At 41.2% G+C, this 15,995-nt stretch overlaps 1 protein-coding gene and 1 long non-coding RNA gene across 3 annotated transcripts; both read right to left on the reverse strand.

The window, feature by feature from the left end:
• Positions 1 to 1,134: 1,134 nt before the first annotated feature.
• On the reverse strand, positions 1,135 to 2,239 carry LOC116604189. The gene is made up of 2 exons (XR_004290948.2): positions 1,507 to 2,239; positions 1,135 to 1,387 (listed from the first exon to the last, which is right to left on the reverse strand). It is a non-coding gene; the product is annotated as an uncharacterized LOC116604189 (long non-coding RNA).
• Positions 2,240 to 3,883: 1,644 nt separating this feature from the next.
• LOC5521004 (S-methylmethionine--homocysteine S-methyltransferase BHMT2) lies at positions 3,884 to 15,995 on the reverse strand. Of its 2 annotated transcripts, XM_048730617.1 has the most exons (8): positions 15,876 to 15,995; positions 13,805 to 13,940; positions 12,704 to 12,810; positions 10,872 to 11,072; positions 10,340 to 10,487; positions 6,238 to 6,420; positions 4,192 to 4,289; positions 3,884 to 4,012 (listed from the first exon to the last, which is right to left on the reverse strand). In XM_048730617.1, the coding sequence occupies exons 1-7, from the start codon at positions 15,885 to 15,887 to the stop codon at positions 4,279 to 4,281; spliced, it is 798 nt and encodes a 265-aa protein (XP_048586574.1). In that variant the 5' UTR covers positions 15,888 to 15,995; the 3' UTR covers positions 3,884 to 4,012; positions 4,192 to 4,278. The 2 variants fall into 2 exon arrangements, with proteins under 2 accessions (XP_048586574.1, XP_048586579.1); XM_048730622.1 differs by lacking the exon at positions 15,876 to 15,995 and having other exon boundaries at positions 12,704 to 12,924.

A 15,995-nucleotide genomic window follows, 5' to 3' on the forward strand; every position in this document is an offset into this window, starting at 1 on the left:
CTGGAGTCTTTCAGAGAATAAATAGCACAACATCAGACCACATAGCTGGAATACCGCCGCTAAAGATGTCAGTAAAAGGAAAATCGCATTTACCGCCACAAAGTGTCTTCTATCCGCCATCTTGTTTATTACATTCTATCGTAGGTGCTTAGCCACCACGCCCCACCTCCATGTGAACAGGCCCTAGCTTGATCTCCGTGGTGTGATTTATTTCATTCATTTCGTTGGCCGGCCAGACAGTTGACATTTGTTGACATTTTATCAAGCTCTCCATTGGCTTCCATGTCGTGTTTATTTTTGACCTGTTAGTCGATAAATGTTTGGCTGTTCAGAAAATGTCGCTTTATTCTTTTAAACAGACTCTTTTTCCATACAATTATTTCGAATGTATTTGTCCTAACTAAAAAGGACAACATTTTCTGGAAACTTGCCTTCCACGCTTCACACTTCAAAAGTTGACAGATTCAATCTTGACAAGTGTTATTGTCAATTACAATTTTAATGCCAAGTACTAATGTTGTTTTCATAAATTTTCAATAAAAATATCCACAAACTCCATAACTAAATAGGATATTTTGCACTTGATGAGATTCATGAGAATATTTTTGACGTTATAAGCTACACCAACATAAAGATCAATTTTTCGTTCAACTCGCGGTCGTAGAATATTTGTTTCAGTACTTTGACTGGATAACCATATGGCTATTACTAAGACCAGGAACGGGGAATCAGGGAACATAAAAAGAAGGAATACTAAAAGGAGGAATCTCAAAAAGGAGGAATACTAAAGGGCGGAATCTGAGTATAAATATAACATTCTATGTTTTAACCTCGTTTCCGTGCTGCGAATAATTCGGTTTCCAATCCCTCGAAATAAAACCCTTTTTTGAGATGTTGCCGGATCGGGATTTCTGACATTTTCTTGAGACTTTTGATATGTTTTAAAGCCGCATTGTCACCAGTTTACTTCCGGTCGATTACGTAACAATCTCCGATGATTTTTAATGGAAACGCGAAAAATATTTCAAAATATTGAAAGCATTGTGTTTATTGAAAGTTTCTTTTAGGATGTGATTGATAATTTAGAGCGGATGGCCTGTTTAATATTTCGGATTTTAATAGGTTTTTTTTGTCTTTTAACGGTTGAGACGGTTTGCGTCGGACCTCCGGAAAGCTGGTGATAATGCGGCTTTAGAGTGATAAAAATAGTCTTAATCCGTTGAGATTTGTACTGTTGCAATTTGTTCTGGGTTGGCCTAATTTTTCACCTAAAATGACAGCCAACGAAACTAGGATTAACGATCCATCCTCTTATTCACAAAACCCAACATATGAACGTGCGAACTGCCATGGTTGCAATTTGTTCTGGGTTGGCCTAATTTTTCACCTAAAATGACAGCCAACGAAGCGAGGATTAACGATCCACCCTCTTATTCACAAAACCCAACATATGAACGTGCGAACTGCCATGGTTGCAATTTGTTCTGGGTTGGCCTAATTTTTCACCTAAAATTACAGCCAACGAAGCGAGGATTTATGAACGTGCGAACTGCCATGGTTTGAATTTGGTTGTCCGATTCCCGCCAAAAACATCATTCACAGGGTTCCCAACACGGATATAGGAAAAGGTGGACGGGGCGTGCAGTATTTTATAGAAAGCGCCTTTTCACATTTTTATAAGGTAAATTAAATATGAGATAAATGTATTGGGGACTCAAAAGGAAGGCATTTGTTAAATTAATGTTTACGACGACGCATACTATTCCCCTAAAGCACCAGGAAGCCCAATACATTAAAGGATTGAAATATACCTTTAAAAAGTTTTGTACAACAAAGAATTGCTTTTCGTGAATATTTCACGGGTAACCACTAGTATTATATAAATGTCGATAAATGTGTCTTTAATTAATGGAACATTATCTTAAGTGGTTTTAGTGTAGCGTTGAGTCCTCACCAACGCCAACATGATGAAATCACGAAATATTACCACCAAGTTTAAACCGGATTTTGGATAATTTTGGAATGTGTTATTTTTCATTACTTTGGAACATTAGCCAAAAAAATTGCACCGGCCGCAAAGAAAACAAAGACGATAAAACAAAGCGTATACACGTACTTTTAACCCATTGACTACTGGCTATTTTTGAGCTGAATTTACAAAAAACAGACTGAAAACAGATACCTCCCCCCTATTCTGAGTTTTATACAGCCCGTCAAAGTCAAACACAGCTGCACCTAGTCAGCGGTATCCAAGCTTTCCAACAGTGCTTTGCGGTCCCCACTTTTAATCCCTCGTCGTTGTGCTGAAGCCAGCACAAGTTAATGGTTGCTTGTATTTTTCATCAAAAATACAGCTATGAGCATATTAGGAGAGTGTCTCAGGACATCATGAAGTCTTTTGGGGCATAATTGAGTGCTTTGCTTATGGATATTTGCAAGCAAAGGTGGATTCATGATGATTTTTTCTTGTTTGGCTTTGCCTGGATGAGAAAATAATTTTCTAATGAATCACCACAGCTCTCCTAAATGATGTCTTTTCTGAAACCAAATTGATTCCAAAAGTGTTTACACTGCTATTCTGGGTCCGTATGACCTGGAATTGATTCGTTTGGCTTCGGGGTGAAAAGACTTATAAAAATGACTTTGGGGAGAGGAGTGTTGACTGGCCCTCCCCTCGTGAATTTTTCCCTGGATCTCCCAGAATGCTTTTCATTCCGTAAAGGCATCTTTGTGGTTTTACAAGCCTTCAAGGAGTGGACATTGTGTTTTGAGGCCATGGAAATGAACCTGGAGGATCAGAATAAAGGTATCTATTTGTGTCTTGAGCTGTGTTTGCTGATCTCTCTCCCTTGTGTTGTATTTTGAGCGTTTTATTGAGAGGTGTGATTCTGCTTTTCTTTCCTTGTTCGATTTGAAATTTGTCAAAGAACCTGTGCTATTATTTGGCTTAAGAGTAGTTGCCAACACCTTGGTTGGATGCATATCTTCAAGACCATTTATCCCTTAGACTGATGCCTGAGTATCTTCATCTTGTTGTGTTTAGTTTGCATTTATGAATTTTTTGGGTTGTGGGTACTTTCCAAAGCCGGTACAGGCCGGTTGAGGGGTCAATGTGTTAAACAAGTTTGCATCTGAGAACCCATGTGTCGTAACCAGCGGTGGTCCATGGGTAGCGCATAAACGGCTTAATCCTTGTGACTGAAAGATATCTGAATGTCAAAATGTAAAGTAGAATTCTACAGCTTTTGGAACCTGGATTTGCATATTATTTGCAATTATTTGCGTTTTTACTTCATACCCATGAAGCACTGCGGGGGACGATACACGGATTCTCCGAGTGCAGCCTTATATGAAATAGTTGTATAAAGTTACATTAATACTGCGAAATTCTAAAAACAAATCCGTCACCAGCTGAGTCGTCACATTTCTGCCTTCTAGCTACTCCATTTTTTAGATTTCCCCCTCAATTCTACATATTTTTTAGGGGCCGTCCACACTAACACGGATTCGTTTGGATCCGTATACTTTTTTATACGTTTAGGCCTTCCGTCCACACTAACACGAGCGCTGGATCCAGCGAATCCGGATACTTTTGAAAACGCCGTCGAAAGTGAATCAAAATAAATCCCTATACTTTGGTCCGTAGTGTGGACGGTCGAATACGTATCAAAATGAAAACGACGGCGTCATATCGCAGGCGTGCGCTGCTTTGAGCACGCGCATATCATATAAATGACGTTCCCCCGTACCTTACAGCGTTTTCAAACGTTTGAATCCGTGTTAGTATGGACGGCTGGATCCAGTCGAACACGCTGCGAAAACGATAGTGTAGACGCGAATCAAGTGATGCGTTTTCGGCGAAACGAATCCGGATACTTTTTTATCCGTGTTAATGTGGACGACACCTTAGTCGTCTTGTAAAGTCTTCCAGGTATCTTCAGTGGTGGCGTAAGCTGCTGAGAAAGGCCTACCGGTGGCAGGTACGAGATTCTCCCAATACTCGCGATTTGCCCTAGAACAACATAAAAGAAAACTAAATAAAGCAAGCAATGAGAAATTTTGGAAACAAATGAAGGCCTTGGAGGCCTCATAAAGACGAGGATACCCGTCTAAAAAAGTGTCCAAGTTAGGGCGACACGAATATCATGGACATTAAAGTAAATGATGGGAATTGTTTTCATACCATCTCACCTTCGAGCAATTTGAGGCTCCGTGTGATGTACTAGGGCCTTCCCCCACAGACAACTCTTGTCACTGCCCGGTGGAAATCGACCTCGTTCATTCGCCAGCTGTGAAATCAGGATATGTGCATATCAAACGAAAGGAAAGCAGAACCGATCAAACAAGTAAAAGAAAACCCTCGGGGGCTTCAGTGTAAAAGCAAAGGCCTATTTTCTTTGTGTTATTGTAAAATGTGAGGACAAGAGCGCCACAAAAACGAGACTTTAAAAAAAAATTTTCGCGTCTCAAGTGCGCTTTCGTCCCCAATGCTATGAGCCCTTAACTTTCAGAAGATAGCTTTGTAGTGCGCTTACGTACAAGATGACTTTCTATTTTATCTTACGAGTTTTGAGTTTTTCATCAGCTAGTGCCCTGATGTGACAGGGATACCAACCTCCTCAGCTAGTGCCCTTATGTGACAGCGATACCCACCTCTTCATCTAGTGCCCTGATGTCACAGGGATACCCACCTCTTCAGCTAGTGCCCTGTGACAGGGATACCCACCTCTTCAGCTAGAGCCCTGATGTGACAGGGATACCCACCTCTTCAGCTAGTGCCCTGAGGTGACAGGGATATCCACCTCTTCAGCTAGTGCCCTGATGTGACAGGGATACCCACCTCCTCAGCTAGTGCCCTGATGTGACAGGGATACCCACCTTCTCAGCTAGTGCCCTGAGGTGACAGGGATATCCACCTCTTCAGCTAGTGCCCTGATGTGACAGGGATACCCACCTCTTCAGCTAGTGCCCTGATGTGACAGGGATATCCACCTCTTCAGCTAGTGCCCTGATGTGACAGGGATACCCACGTCTTCAGCTAGTGCCCTGATGTAACAGGAATACCCACGTCTTCAGCTAGTGCCCTGATGTGACAGGGATACCCACGTCTTTAGCTAGTGCCCTGATGTGACAGGGATACCCACCTCTTCAGCTAGTGCCCTGATGTGACAGGGATACCCACCTCTTCAGTTAGTGCCCTGATGTGACAGGAATACCCACCTCTTCAGTTAGTGCCCTGATGTGACAGGGATACCCACCTTCTCAGCTAGTGAACTGATGTCACAGGGATACCCACCTCTTCAGCTAGTGCCCTGATGTGAAAGGGATACCCACCTCCTCAGCTAGTGCCCTGATGTGACAGGGATACCCACCTCTTCAGCTAGTGCCCTGATGTGACAGGGATACCCACGTCTTCAGCTAGTGCCCTGATGTGACAGGGATACCCACCTCTTCAGCTAGTGCCCTGATGTGACAGGGATACCCACCTCTTCAGCTAGTGCCCTGATGTGACAGGGATACCTACCTCTTCAGCTAGTGCCCTGATGTGACAGGGATACCCACCTCTTCAGCTAGAGCCCTGATGTGACAGGGATACCCATCTCTTCAGGTAGTGCCCTGATGTGACAGGGATACCCACCTCCTCAGGTAGTGCCCTGATGTGACAGGGATACCCACCTCTTCAGCTAGTGCCCTGATGTGACAGGGATACCCACCTCTTCAGCTAGTGCCCTGATGTGACAGGGATACCCACCTCTTCAGCTAGTGCCCTGATGTGACAGGGATACCCACCTCTTCAGCTAGTGCCCTGATGTAACAGGAATACCCACGTCTTCAGCTAGTGCCCTGATGTGACAGGGATACCCACGTCTTTAGCTAGTGCCCTGATGTGACAGGGATACCCACCTCTTCAGCTAGTGCCCTGATGTGACAGGGATACCCACCTCTTCAGTTAGTGCCCTGATGTGACAGGGATACCCACCTTCTCAGCTAGTGCCCTGAGGTGACAGGGATATCCACCTCTTCAGCTAGTGCCCTGATGTGACAGGGATACCCACCTCTTCAGCTAGTGCCCTGATGTGACAGGGACTGTCACATCAGGGCACTTTAACTGTTCTTAATTATCCACGCTTTTTATTGTTATAAACCCATTTTTTGACCCAAGTCTTATTCCACTAGTTAGCTTGTCAGGAGTCTTTCTTCCATTTAGCCCAATAATGGAACTATAACTCAACACACCTAAAGAACATTCTGGAATACTAGTGATGCCTGATGGACCAGCATCGGGACACCAATATCCCAGGGGCTGGACCATCCAGTGAGTTTTCAGCCCTTCCCTTTGGATGGCCTCTTGCATCAGGGCGATAGTATCCAGGCTCCGCTCTGGGTCGAATCGGCAATTCACTCCTATAATATCTGCACCTAGAAAATTTAACAACAAAATCAAGCATATTTAGCTATTGCAACAAAGCCACATGAGAATCACACTCTTAACTAGGGGAACCTCCTACCTTATGTTGTCCCATTGAATCACTCAGTGCATTGAGGTTATTAAGGTTGTTTACCATTTAATTGAAAATTCTGGTACTTCTGGCTACCTGTGATAGCACGAGTCTAGGTTTCGGTTTTCTATCTATCTGTCTATCTATCGACGTTGTCGAAAACGTGTAAGCCTGCGATGCTCAGAGGTCTGCGGTATGCTCTGCCTGAAAGCAAGGCAGCTTGGAAGACTCTTTTTGTTCGCGAAGGCCTTTTTCGTTTGATTCCTTTACTCCGGGGACGCTCACTAATCATACAAATGCACACGCCATCTGCGATAGACCCACACTAAAAGATGTGAATAACCGCACATTTTGGCCAGGGTTGTTTCAAGGACTGTCTAGCATGTTCTCTAACCAAATCAAACGAGTTCTCACAAGTTCACACCAGATCGATAATGATGGTAGCAAAATTATCACAAATAACAATACGAATGACAGTGACAAAACGAACTACTGAAATGAAGTCCTAACAAGGTAAGGAAAACAGCAAAGAACCCTGCGAAGTGAACTTGAAGAATTCCGCCATATTGGAAAACAATATGTTCCTTCGATATTTTGTCGTGAAGACAATAGAACGATAAACGATTCCTTGCTATTTACTAGTTTATTATTTGTTTTAATGTCACTAAGTCTATTGGAGGGATTTTTTTCGTACTTCTGTTGGATAGAAATGCAACTATATTTAGCATGTTTGTAATCATTAGTCTTATCACGATCGTGTTGCTTGTAATGTATGAGAGACTACAGCAGCTACATATTCTAGTACCGATCTAATCAACGCACAGTATATGCGGACTAAGTCATTAGACTGAACACCGGATCTTTTTAGTTATCTTAAGGCATATAACCGTTTGCTAGCCTTCTTAATGACGTACTCTACATGTACGTTCCACGTGAGGTCACTACTCAAGTGGACTCCAAGGATCTTGTAACTACCAGAAATATACAACTCCCCAGGGAGGGATGGTTGGTATTGTAAGAAGTTGACACTTAGTTCTCTGCATTTCTTCGGATAATGCCACGACTGGACGCAAAGTTACCAATGTCATTTACGACTACTTGTAGGGAGCTTGAACTACAACGCGGGATTACCTCAAATACGGTTGTGTCATCAACATATTTTATACGTGCTGGCCATTGTGCCACTAGCTTGTTTGCTAATATCGCGAAAAGCAATGGTGCGAGCTTGATTCCCTGAGGGATTCCCTCATTAGGGGACACAGGCATAGAGAATGAGCTTCCTATTCTTACGCGCTGTGATCTATCCGTTAGGAAAGAAAAAACCCATCTAGTTATAACAGGATGGACATCTAGTGAACGCATTTCGTTCAGCAAGGAGTGGTGGTCTACTAAGTCGAACCCCTTGCTGAAGTCAGGGGAGAAAATTCTAACATAGTTGTTGCCTCTGTCAAGTGCATCTAGAATAACATAAAGCATATACACTAATGCATGGGTCGTGCTCTTCCCACTCACGGAAAACTTCTTAAGGTCAAGTGTTTTAATTACTTGTGACGCAAGATCTTCGCTAGGGGTGAAGTCAGCGTGATCGGCCTCAGGTCTTCCTCGATCACCTTTGGAGGCGAAACCTTGGGTGTGGGGGTGATGTAAGAGGACTTCAGGCGCTTGGGCCTCGTTTAGAGAGCTGTTGTACATATTGGCCACGACGGGGGCAAGTTCGTAAGCAAACTCCTCCAATAGGCGGGATGGTATAGGGTCAGGACCCGACGACCTCTTTGCTTTGATTGAGCAAAGAGCCTTGTAAGCCTGGTGATCGGACACAAGGAAATCCGAGGGGGGCAGGGAGGGTAGTCGCACAGGCATCTTAGTCCAGGGGGGGCGGAGTGAGAGGTAACATTTTCTAGGAATGTGTTAAATTTCTCACATAATGCATCAGTAGTGGGTGTTTGGTGTTGTCAATAAGTTGGAGCCACCATTCAGATCTATCAGTGAGGCCGCCAAGGGCTTTAACATCAGCCCACCACTTTGATACATTTGTGTCCTTGAGTGAAGAGACCTTCGAGTTGAAGTAGGACCTTTTACAGTTTCTGGCTTCTTTTTGCACTTTGTTACGAAACATTTTAAATATGGCTGAGTCTTTGCCAAGAGCCTTGAACGCCGATTGTCTAATGGACACCAGCGACTTCAATCTACTCGACACCCAAGGCTTATCCGATGAGCATACTCTCACCCTCCTCGCAGGAAGAAATATTTCAATCGCTTTGCAGAAGATCTCATAAAACGAATGAACCTTTTCATTGACAGACGAGAGATTCAATACACAGTCCCAGTTAAAGGTTGTTAGCCAACTCCCCAGGGAAGACAGACTGCTCTCACGAAGGTCGCGTTTCGTAGTACATTTCTTCTCAGTTTTTTGTTCCATGAGTGGGTTATTGGGTTTTACTAGAACTGCATAATGGTCACTATGTCCGATCTTTGGAAGCTGGGAAGGCGGGAGGAACAATGCAGGCTTATTTGTGAGGGTCTAATCAAGCGTACAAGAGTCTCAACAATTTGCGATAAACCTGTGCAACGTTTCACAATTGAGGTGAGATACCAGCACTTATGGGATTGAAGTCTCCGAGAAGTAAATTAAGCCTTCAGGGTGGCTGCCGAGAAACTGATCACTGATCTTCATTATTTGGTCGACAAGAGCACTATTTTCAGCGGCGCCATAGTGAGGGGGATGCTAAACTACACCGACGACTTTACTTGTTATTGATCTTGGCAGTCTAGTTGGTCTAACTGAAATCCATAGGGATTCGATGTCAGGGTCTTCATACTCAATTAGCCGCTTACAAGGAAGGTGTTCGTCAATATATGCACACACACCTCCACATTGACTACCAACTCGATCCCTTTGAAAGCAAACATAGTTAGGCAGATGACAAGCAGAGTCGGCAATCGTATCGTTCAACCAAGTTTTGGTTAAACATACAATTCCCGGTCTAGCTACTTCTGTGATGGAATAAATGCAGGTTCAATCACTCAACACATGGTAAATTAAAACAAATAAAGGCCAAGAGGTTTAGAAAGCAAACGAGAAAGAAACACAGGTTACATAGTGCTGGAATAGAGTCAACACATAGTACAGATGCATTTAAGAAATCCAAAAATTTTATATACCATTATACATAGTTTTAACAAATCATACTTAAAAAAGTCTCAAACATAAAATTAGTTATTTTAAGTTTATTTTAAGTAGAGATGTGGAGAAAAATTCAGGACCCTCTACAGTAAATTCTAGCAGAACAATTTGTGCTCACTGTGGTTTACCCCAGTTTACAAAAGTCTCAATCACAGGATTAAACACAGTAAATTTACACTGAGTAGTGATGTAGAGAAAACAGGTACAAAATGCAGACTGGATTTTTCGGTGATTCCTTTTGTAGCCCGAGCTAACACTGGTGCAGTGTCTAGTTTTGTAAATGGTACAGATTCCTCCCAATGGAAAAGAAAATCCCACAAGGGTTACCAGAAATTCCGGAAAATTACATACCATTTGCAGTCCTAATAGAATATTTGACCAAGGCCCCCATCGGCCACTATTCCCCAGGACCCAAAAAGTAGAATTCCTAGGTACAGAAGTAAATGGTTCATAAGTCACTCCAGGAATTCTGGAATATAGGAAACTTCCTCTTACCATTATGGCATTCCGGCATTCACTGTGATACTAGCATGAGTTCTTCCCTCATTATCATATAGTACCCACATCCCAACTTGGTAGAAGCCCCAACAAACCATCACTACTGCCATCTTATCTTGGGGGACATACACCCTGAGTAACAACAACACCAACTTACCTGCACGAACCAATCTAACAGCACATTCTCCTGGCAACACACCATGACGATCACCCTCACGACTTATTGCCATGGTAACAGCCACAGGTTTCCCACTTTCCTTCATCACCTCAACCATCCATTCAGCTTCTTGGACATGTGAGATGTACTTTAGGAACAATTGGGAAAACTGTTAATTTGCTTCAGGGTAATTCTTACCTACTACTTTATTTCACTCACATTTTTAGTGCAGAATTAGCCCTACATTACTAGCTTATCTTTTTTTTTGTTAAAGCTGTTAGTTTGCGACTAGCAGCAAATTAAACTTTATGGGTTAGGAGTAGTTTACCCCTTAAATTTATCCTCCAATAAATAAGGAATTAGATCTTATTCCTTGCATGCACACACTGTGTTTGCACAAAATTTATGCACTTTCTCACAGATATCAGTCACTCTGAAGAAGGAAATAGAACTCTGAAAAGGAATAGCTAGGAATAGAAAAAAACATGTTCCAACATGTAACACTTCAATCATCAATGCTTTGACCATTCACCTCAGCAATGAGTAAATCCATTCCGGTATCCACAAAGATTTTGACCTGATCTCTAAACCTCTGCTTGATTTCCTCTTTTGTGGCAAGGCCCTTAATAAAGAGTGAGCCAGTCTCACAAAGGGATCCTGATGAAAGAGCAAATTCTCCCTTATCAGATACTTCCTTTGCCAAGATACTTCCAGCACGGCTGATTTCATCCCACTGTAAGGACATAGAAAGACAATATCTCATCGATAACATGCAGCATCTCTTATATAATATATAACATATACTGTACTGTAATATACTGTAATATTGTGAATCAAGCAGCTGGGGCTTTAAGAGAAAATACCAGCTTCTGAATCAATTCAGAACAAAACTTAATTAGACTGAAAACTAGACTGTAATGACAGTAAAAATGTTGTGAGATTTTATACTTTCCATTCATAGAAAGGCCCGTAGCAGGGGGTGGGTCCCCCCGATATTTTCAAATATTATAAGGAAATGACCAGTTGGGGCCTGGCTGTGCCCCCACAACTTTCAGGATTTTTTCTGTGCCGTCCCCCCCCCCATATTTTGAGAGGGTTTCATTGTTCATAAATTGATGACAATATTGTTTTCACAGGCTCTTTTATCAATAACTAGTTTCTTGAGAGTCTGAGATGAAAGGATCGATTTTGATAAGCAGTTCAGTCGTCCTGTGGTGACTCAGTGCAGGAAAAAGGTAATTTAGTGCAGATGTACGGTAACAGGACAGGTCGACAAGGTGCAAGAACGAATAAGAAGTCTCCAAGCACTCACAAAATACCAGTGTAAAATAAATAGGAATGACTAAAAGTACACAGAAATCATTAATAGTACAACATTTTAAATAATATAGTGCAATATTCTGATGTGTAAATATTATTAAAGAAATCTGTTTTCCAAAAATAAGTTCAACTGTAAATGGGAAAGCTGTGGTTTGCCAAAAATATAGAATGTGAGTGTGACGTTGCCTACTTATGAATATTCTAATTACTATCAATACTCCTAATAAGTAGAGCTAACTCTATATACCTCGAGCAGTCGTTCTTTAGTCTTCTCCAACAAATCCTAGTTAAAAAACCCTTCCAATGTGGCAACTCATTCACAACTGAAAATTAGCTAAATGCAACCCCTATTTGTACGACAAGATCATGTGTGGGAAAACATTCTTTAGATTCTAGAACTTGTTGTCAAAATATGCCTTTTCCTTATCACAGTTGGCCGCAGGGATGCCCTGTACTTGTATCGCTTATCTATTGTGATAATTGCATGAAAAATCAAAAGTTATTCACCAAAAAGAAGTTGATCAAATACTGTGCCCACTAATCATGTTATCAAAGGCAAGTGTCGCTTGCGTACTTCCGTTTGAAAACATGAAAATACATCTAAACGTTTAGTAAGTGGCAACTAAAAAACACAAAATTATTACAACCAAATCTGAAGAATATGGAGTGAAATATAGAATAAAATATATGTCTAGTAGACCCTGTTACACAGAAAAAACAATTCAGTGAAGTATAGCTGATTTGCTATTTAACACTTAAAAAAATAAGAACCAATCAAATAACAGGAAAGTAAAAAGGTAATCTATGATTACTTGTTCGAAAATAATTTCCAAGGGCATAGTAAATAGAGATTGATATATGTGTATTGACAAATTATTTATACAGTTCCAGACTTTAGCATAGCCAACATCATGCACATATAATGCAACTAATAATGTATCCCTAATGACCTATCCTCCCACACGCCTTTTCCTGAGTCTAATACCTTGGGAAAATGCCCTTAATAGAAATAACATCAGACAGAGAAGAAGGAGGAAGGTATACCTTATAACTGTACCCAGCAGACACAAGAGGCTTGTCTTGCATGGCAAATGTAAAGGCCTGTATAACATCAGCACCAGCCCTCAGAAATTCACTATGAAGCTGTCGGACTAACATATCATATGATCATAGACAGATCCACACAGGTGTGGGATGAAGGGGCCACACTCTTTGCACATTCTTGCACTGCCCACCATTTCAAACTGCTTAGTAGTGTTAATACACTGTAAGAAAAGGGGGAAAAATAAAGGAAACAGGGGTGATAATCAAAATCAGTTAAATCTGTGTTAGGGGGTTAGCCGAGTCCACATAAATTGTCCTCTTCCCTCATCACAGCTCACATGCAAACACCTCCTTTCCTGGTGATGCAAATTGATATAAAAAATGAACTAGCAGAACATAATCCTTGGGTATGCAGTTGTTTGACAAAAGGTTGTTGTCAACCGGTTTTGCAACTACGCAACAAGCCTGCATGTAAACATGGGTAAAAAACACTGAAGCACCTAGCTGCATATATACTGTATTAGCCACTGCATAACTTCAGACTAAATGCGGTTAGTGGTGGCTATGCAGCTAGGCCATTCAGTGGTTTTTACCCATGCTTACATGCCAGCTTGTCGCATAGTCACAAAGCAAGTTAATGACAACCTTTTGTCAAATGACTGTATACTCCAGTGCATACACTGTTACATAACCCCCTACCTTTTAAGGACAAAACATTCTGTGGTGTATAATGACTGATGTGTTCTTGATGGGTAGACAACCAAATTTTTAGAATTTGGGAATTATTTTACCACAATGCTCTTACAATTATGTAGTACTTGTACAGTGTCCATAATGTACTGTGTTCTAGCTTGAAATGTAGGTAAAATACCAGGCAAAAATAGTCAGTCCAGTAACAAAGCAGGCAAGAAGAAAACTATTGTTTTATCACAAAGCTGAATTTCTAATGCTATCTGCCAAAGGTACAAAACTTCTTCAGAAGTCTTATTAAAGACGAAAATTTGGCATTTCCAGTTTTTGGGTATTGTATTCTTTGTTCTGGTACGAGATCGCGACAGTTTGGGCTTTTTGATTCCAAAGGTACAAAACATAGAGCTGTACCTGCTTCTGGGTGCTCCACCACGCATTCAGGAGTCCACACACCAATCTTTACGTAACAGCGTTTTTCCAGGGCGTGGCTCATTCCTCCATCACCGATAATCACCTCACCATTGTTGAGCCTTTCCAGGATTCCTAGCTGATTGACAAAATAAACAAATTAATAATAATAATAATAATGACGATGGTGATGACGACGATGATTGTAACAGTCGAAACTTGCTATTAATAACAGTGTGGTTAAGAAGAGTTTGTCACCTGCAAAGTGATTTGACAGATGATTTCCTTTTTGTCCATCTAAAATTATTTAAATTAACAGATAAAAGGCTGATAAGTAAACAAAATATATTTGGGCAAACTGTAAGTTTGTACTCATCCTCGGGGACCCAGGGTGCGTGAGAAACTCCCTGTGTGCCCGATCTCCACGACGCCCTGGGTCCCCAAGGATGGTTCGTAGTAGTCTTGCAAAAGCATACAGTCTCGTACAATTTCAACAAAGCATATATTGAATATTGGAATGTCTAACAGAGTTCCTTTTTTTGAAAATACATCTATATTTCACCTGATGTCAAAATAAAGGATTGATGGATTGTTTTGATGATGACTGACAACTTTCATTCTTAAAAAAAAGTCTGTTGGATGATGGTGCCTGTACAGCCCTGGATCTGATAAATCAACACCCGTGAGTTATATCTAAAAACACATACAAAATGCATATCAACTAGCCCTAGAAATGGTGTATTCTTCATTTATAAAAAATAATAGTAACCAACAACAGTGCATATTCAATCTCTTGCAACATTGAATATATTGTGCAGCATTTTGAAATGCCTCTGTTTCATGCATGCATTGCCTAGGCAAGTTACAGACTGTTTTGTATATTTCAATATTGTGTGTAGGTGGTGTTTATCCTAAACCATACCTTTTGGGGGAAAATTAATCGGTGGTGAGGATTTTTAAGATATTTGTATTTCACTTGATGGTGTATGGTGTATACTAAATGTAAATATAATTGATTGATTATTGAGTTTGACAATGACAATTTTTATTCTAAAAGGCTGTAACTGAAAAGGAGGAAGATGTTTCTGGAAAAGAGGCCCTTGCTGAGGCCCTCACCAGGGAGTCATTCCTAAAAAAACATTGATTATGTGGTCACAGTAATTTTCTGGAAGGGGGGATTAATCAATCATCATCAACCTCTTGCAACTAAGGATATACATTGTAGTGGAATGCCACTATGTGTTTCATGCATGCATATAGTAGACTAAGGGTTTTTACTGATTGTTTTGTATATTCCAATATTGTTTGTAGGTGATTGTTGGTGCTGATGATCCTATACCATATCTACTATGAGCAAATAAATCTGCCTCTGGCAGCTCCCTGATCAAGGCCGGAAAAGACCCTGTGCCAAGAGACCAGAGTATTTGATTTCGTGATACCTAAACAACGTTAGACTAGATCCATGTGGGATGATTTTGATTGCTTTACTCATGCGAGCTAATGACGTCAAAAAACTAAACTATAGATAGGTAGAGCAACTATGTAAATCAATTATGTTTGATGTGAGAATTGTTCGTGAAAATGTGGTGGTCTCTAGAGAGCTAAAAAGAACAATGCGAATGCAATGATCCATTGAACCGTGTTCGCTCTTCCAGCCTAATACTACTCGTAGTTGCGAGTTTATTTTCTCGGTGATCATATGGTATTATCCGGACTTCAACTAATCATCCCTCGATCTGGGAGGTTCTTTGTGGCAGAGTATTCTGAAGTTGATACATTATTTTTGCCGCCGCTCGGTGGTCTAAATGCCAGGCAATACCGATCTAAAGTTTCGCTGGCATCAAGCAGGGACGGAAAACAGATTAATTGGAAAGACAAAAAGGGACAAGATTATTTCTATTTCCTGCATAAACATTTACCCGCAGTCTCAACTACTCATCCCATATAATGGCCTCTTGTTATTCACACTTCTACAACAGAAGCATACACAAATACCTCCATACCCCCTATCTTGTCCCTTTCCCTCTTTTTTATTACTCTTCTATCTATACTTATAGATACATTCGCAGCTTACTTTGAATGGCATATTTGTGTAAGGTCGATAAGGTCGTAGGAAGCGTGAAGAAGCCGGAGAGGTTTACACTTCGGAGCCGGATCATAAGATCAATAGTTTTGTTCACAACACCACGTGACC

The sequence above is a fragment of the Nematostella vectensis genome, chromosome 1 (assembly GCF_932526225.1).
Source record: "Nematostella vectensis chromosome 1, jaNemVect1.1, whole genome shotgun sequence".
Lineage (NCBI taxonomy): Eukaryota > Metazoa > Cnidaria > Anthozoa > Actiniaria > Edwardsiidae > Nematostella > Nematostella vectensis.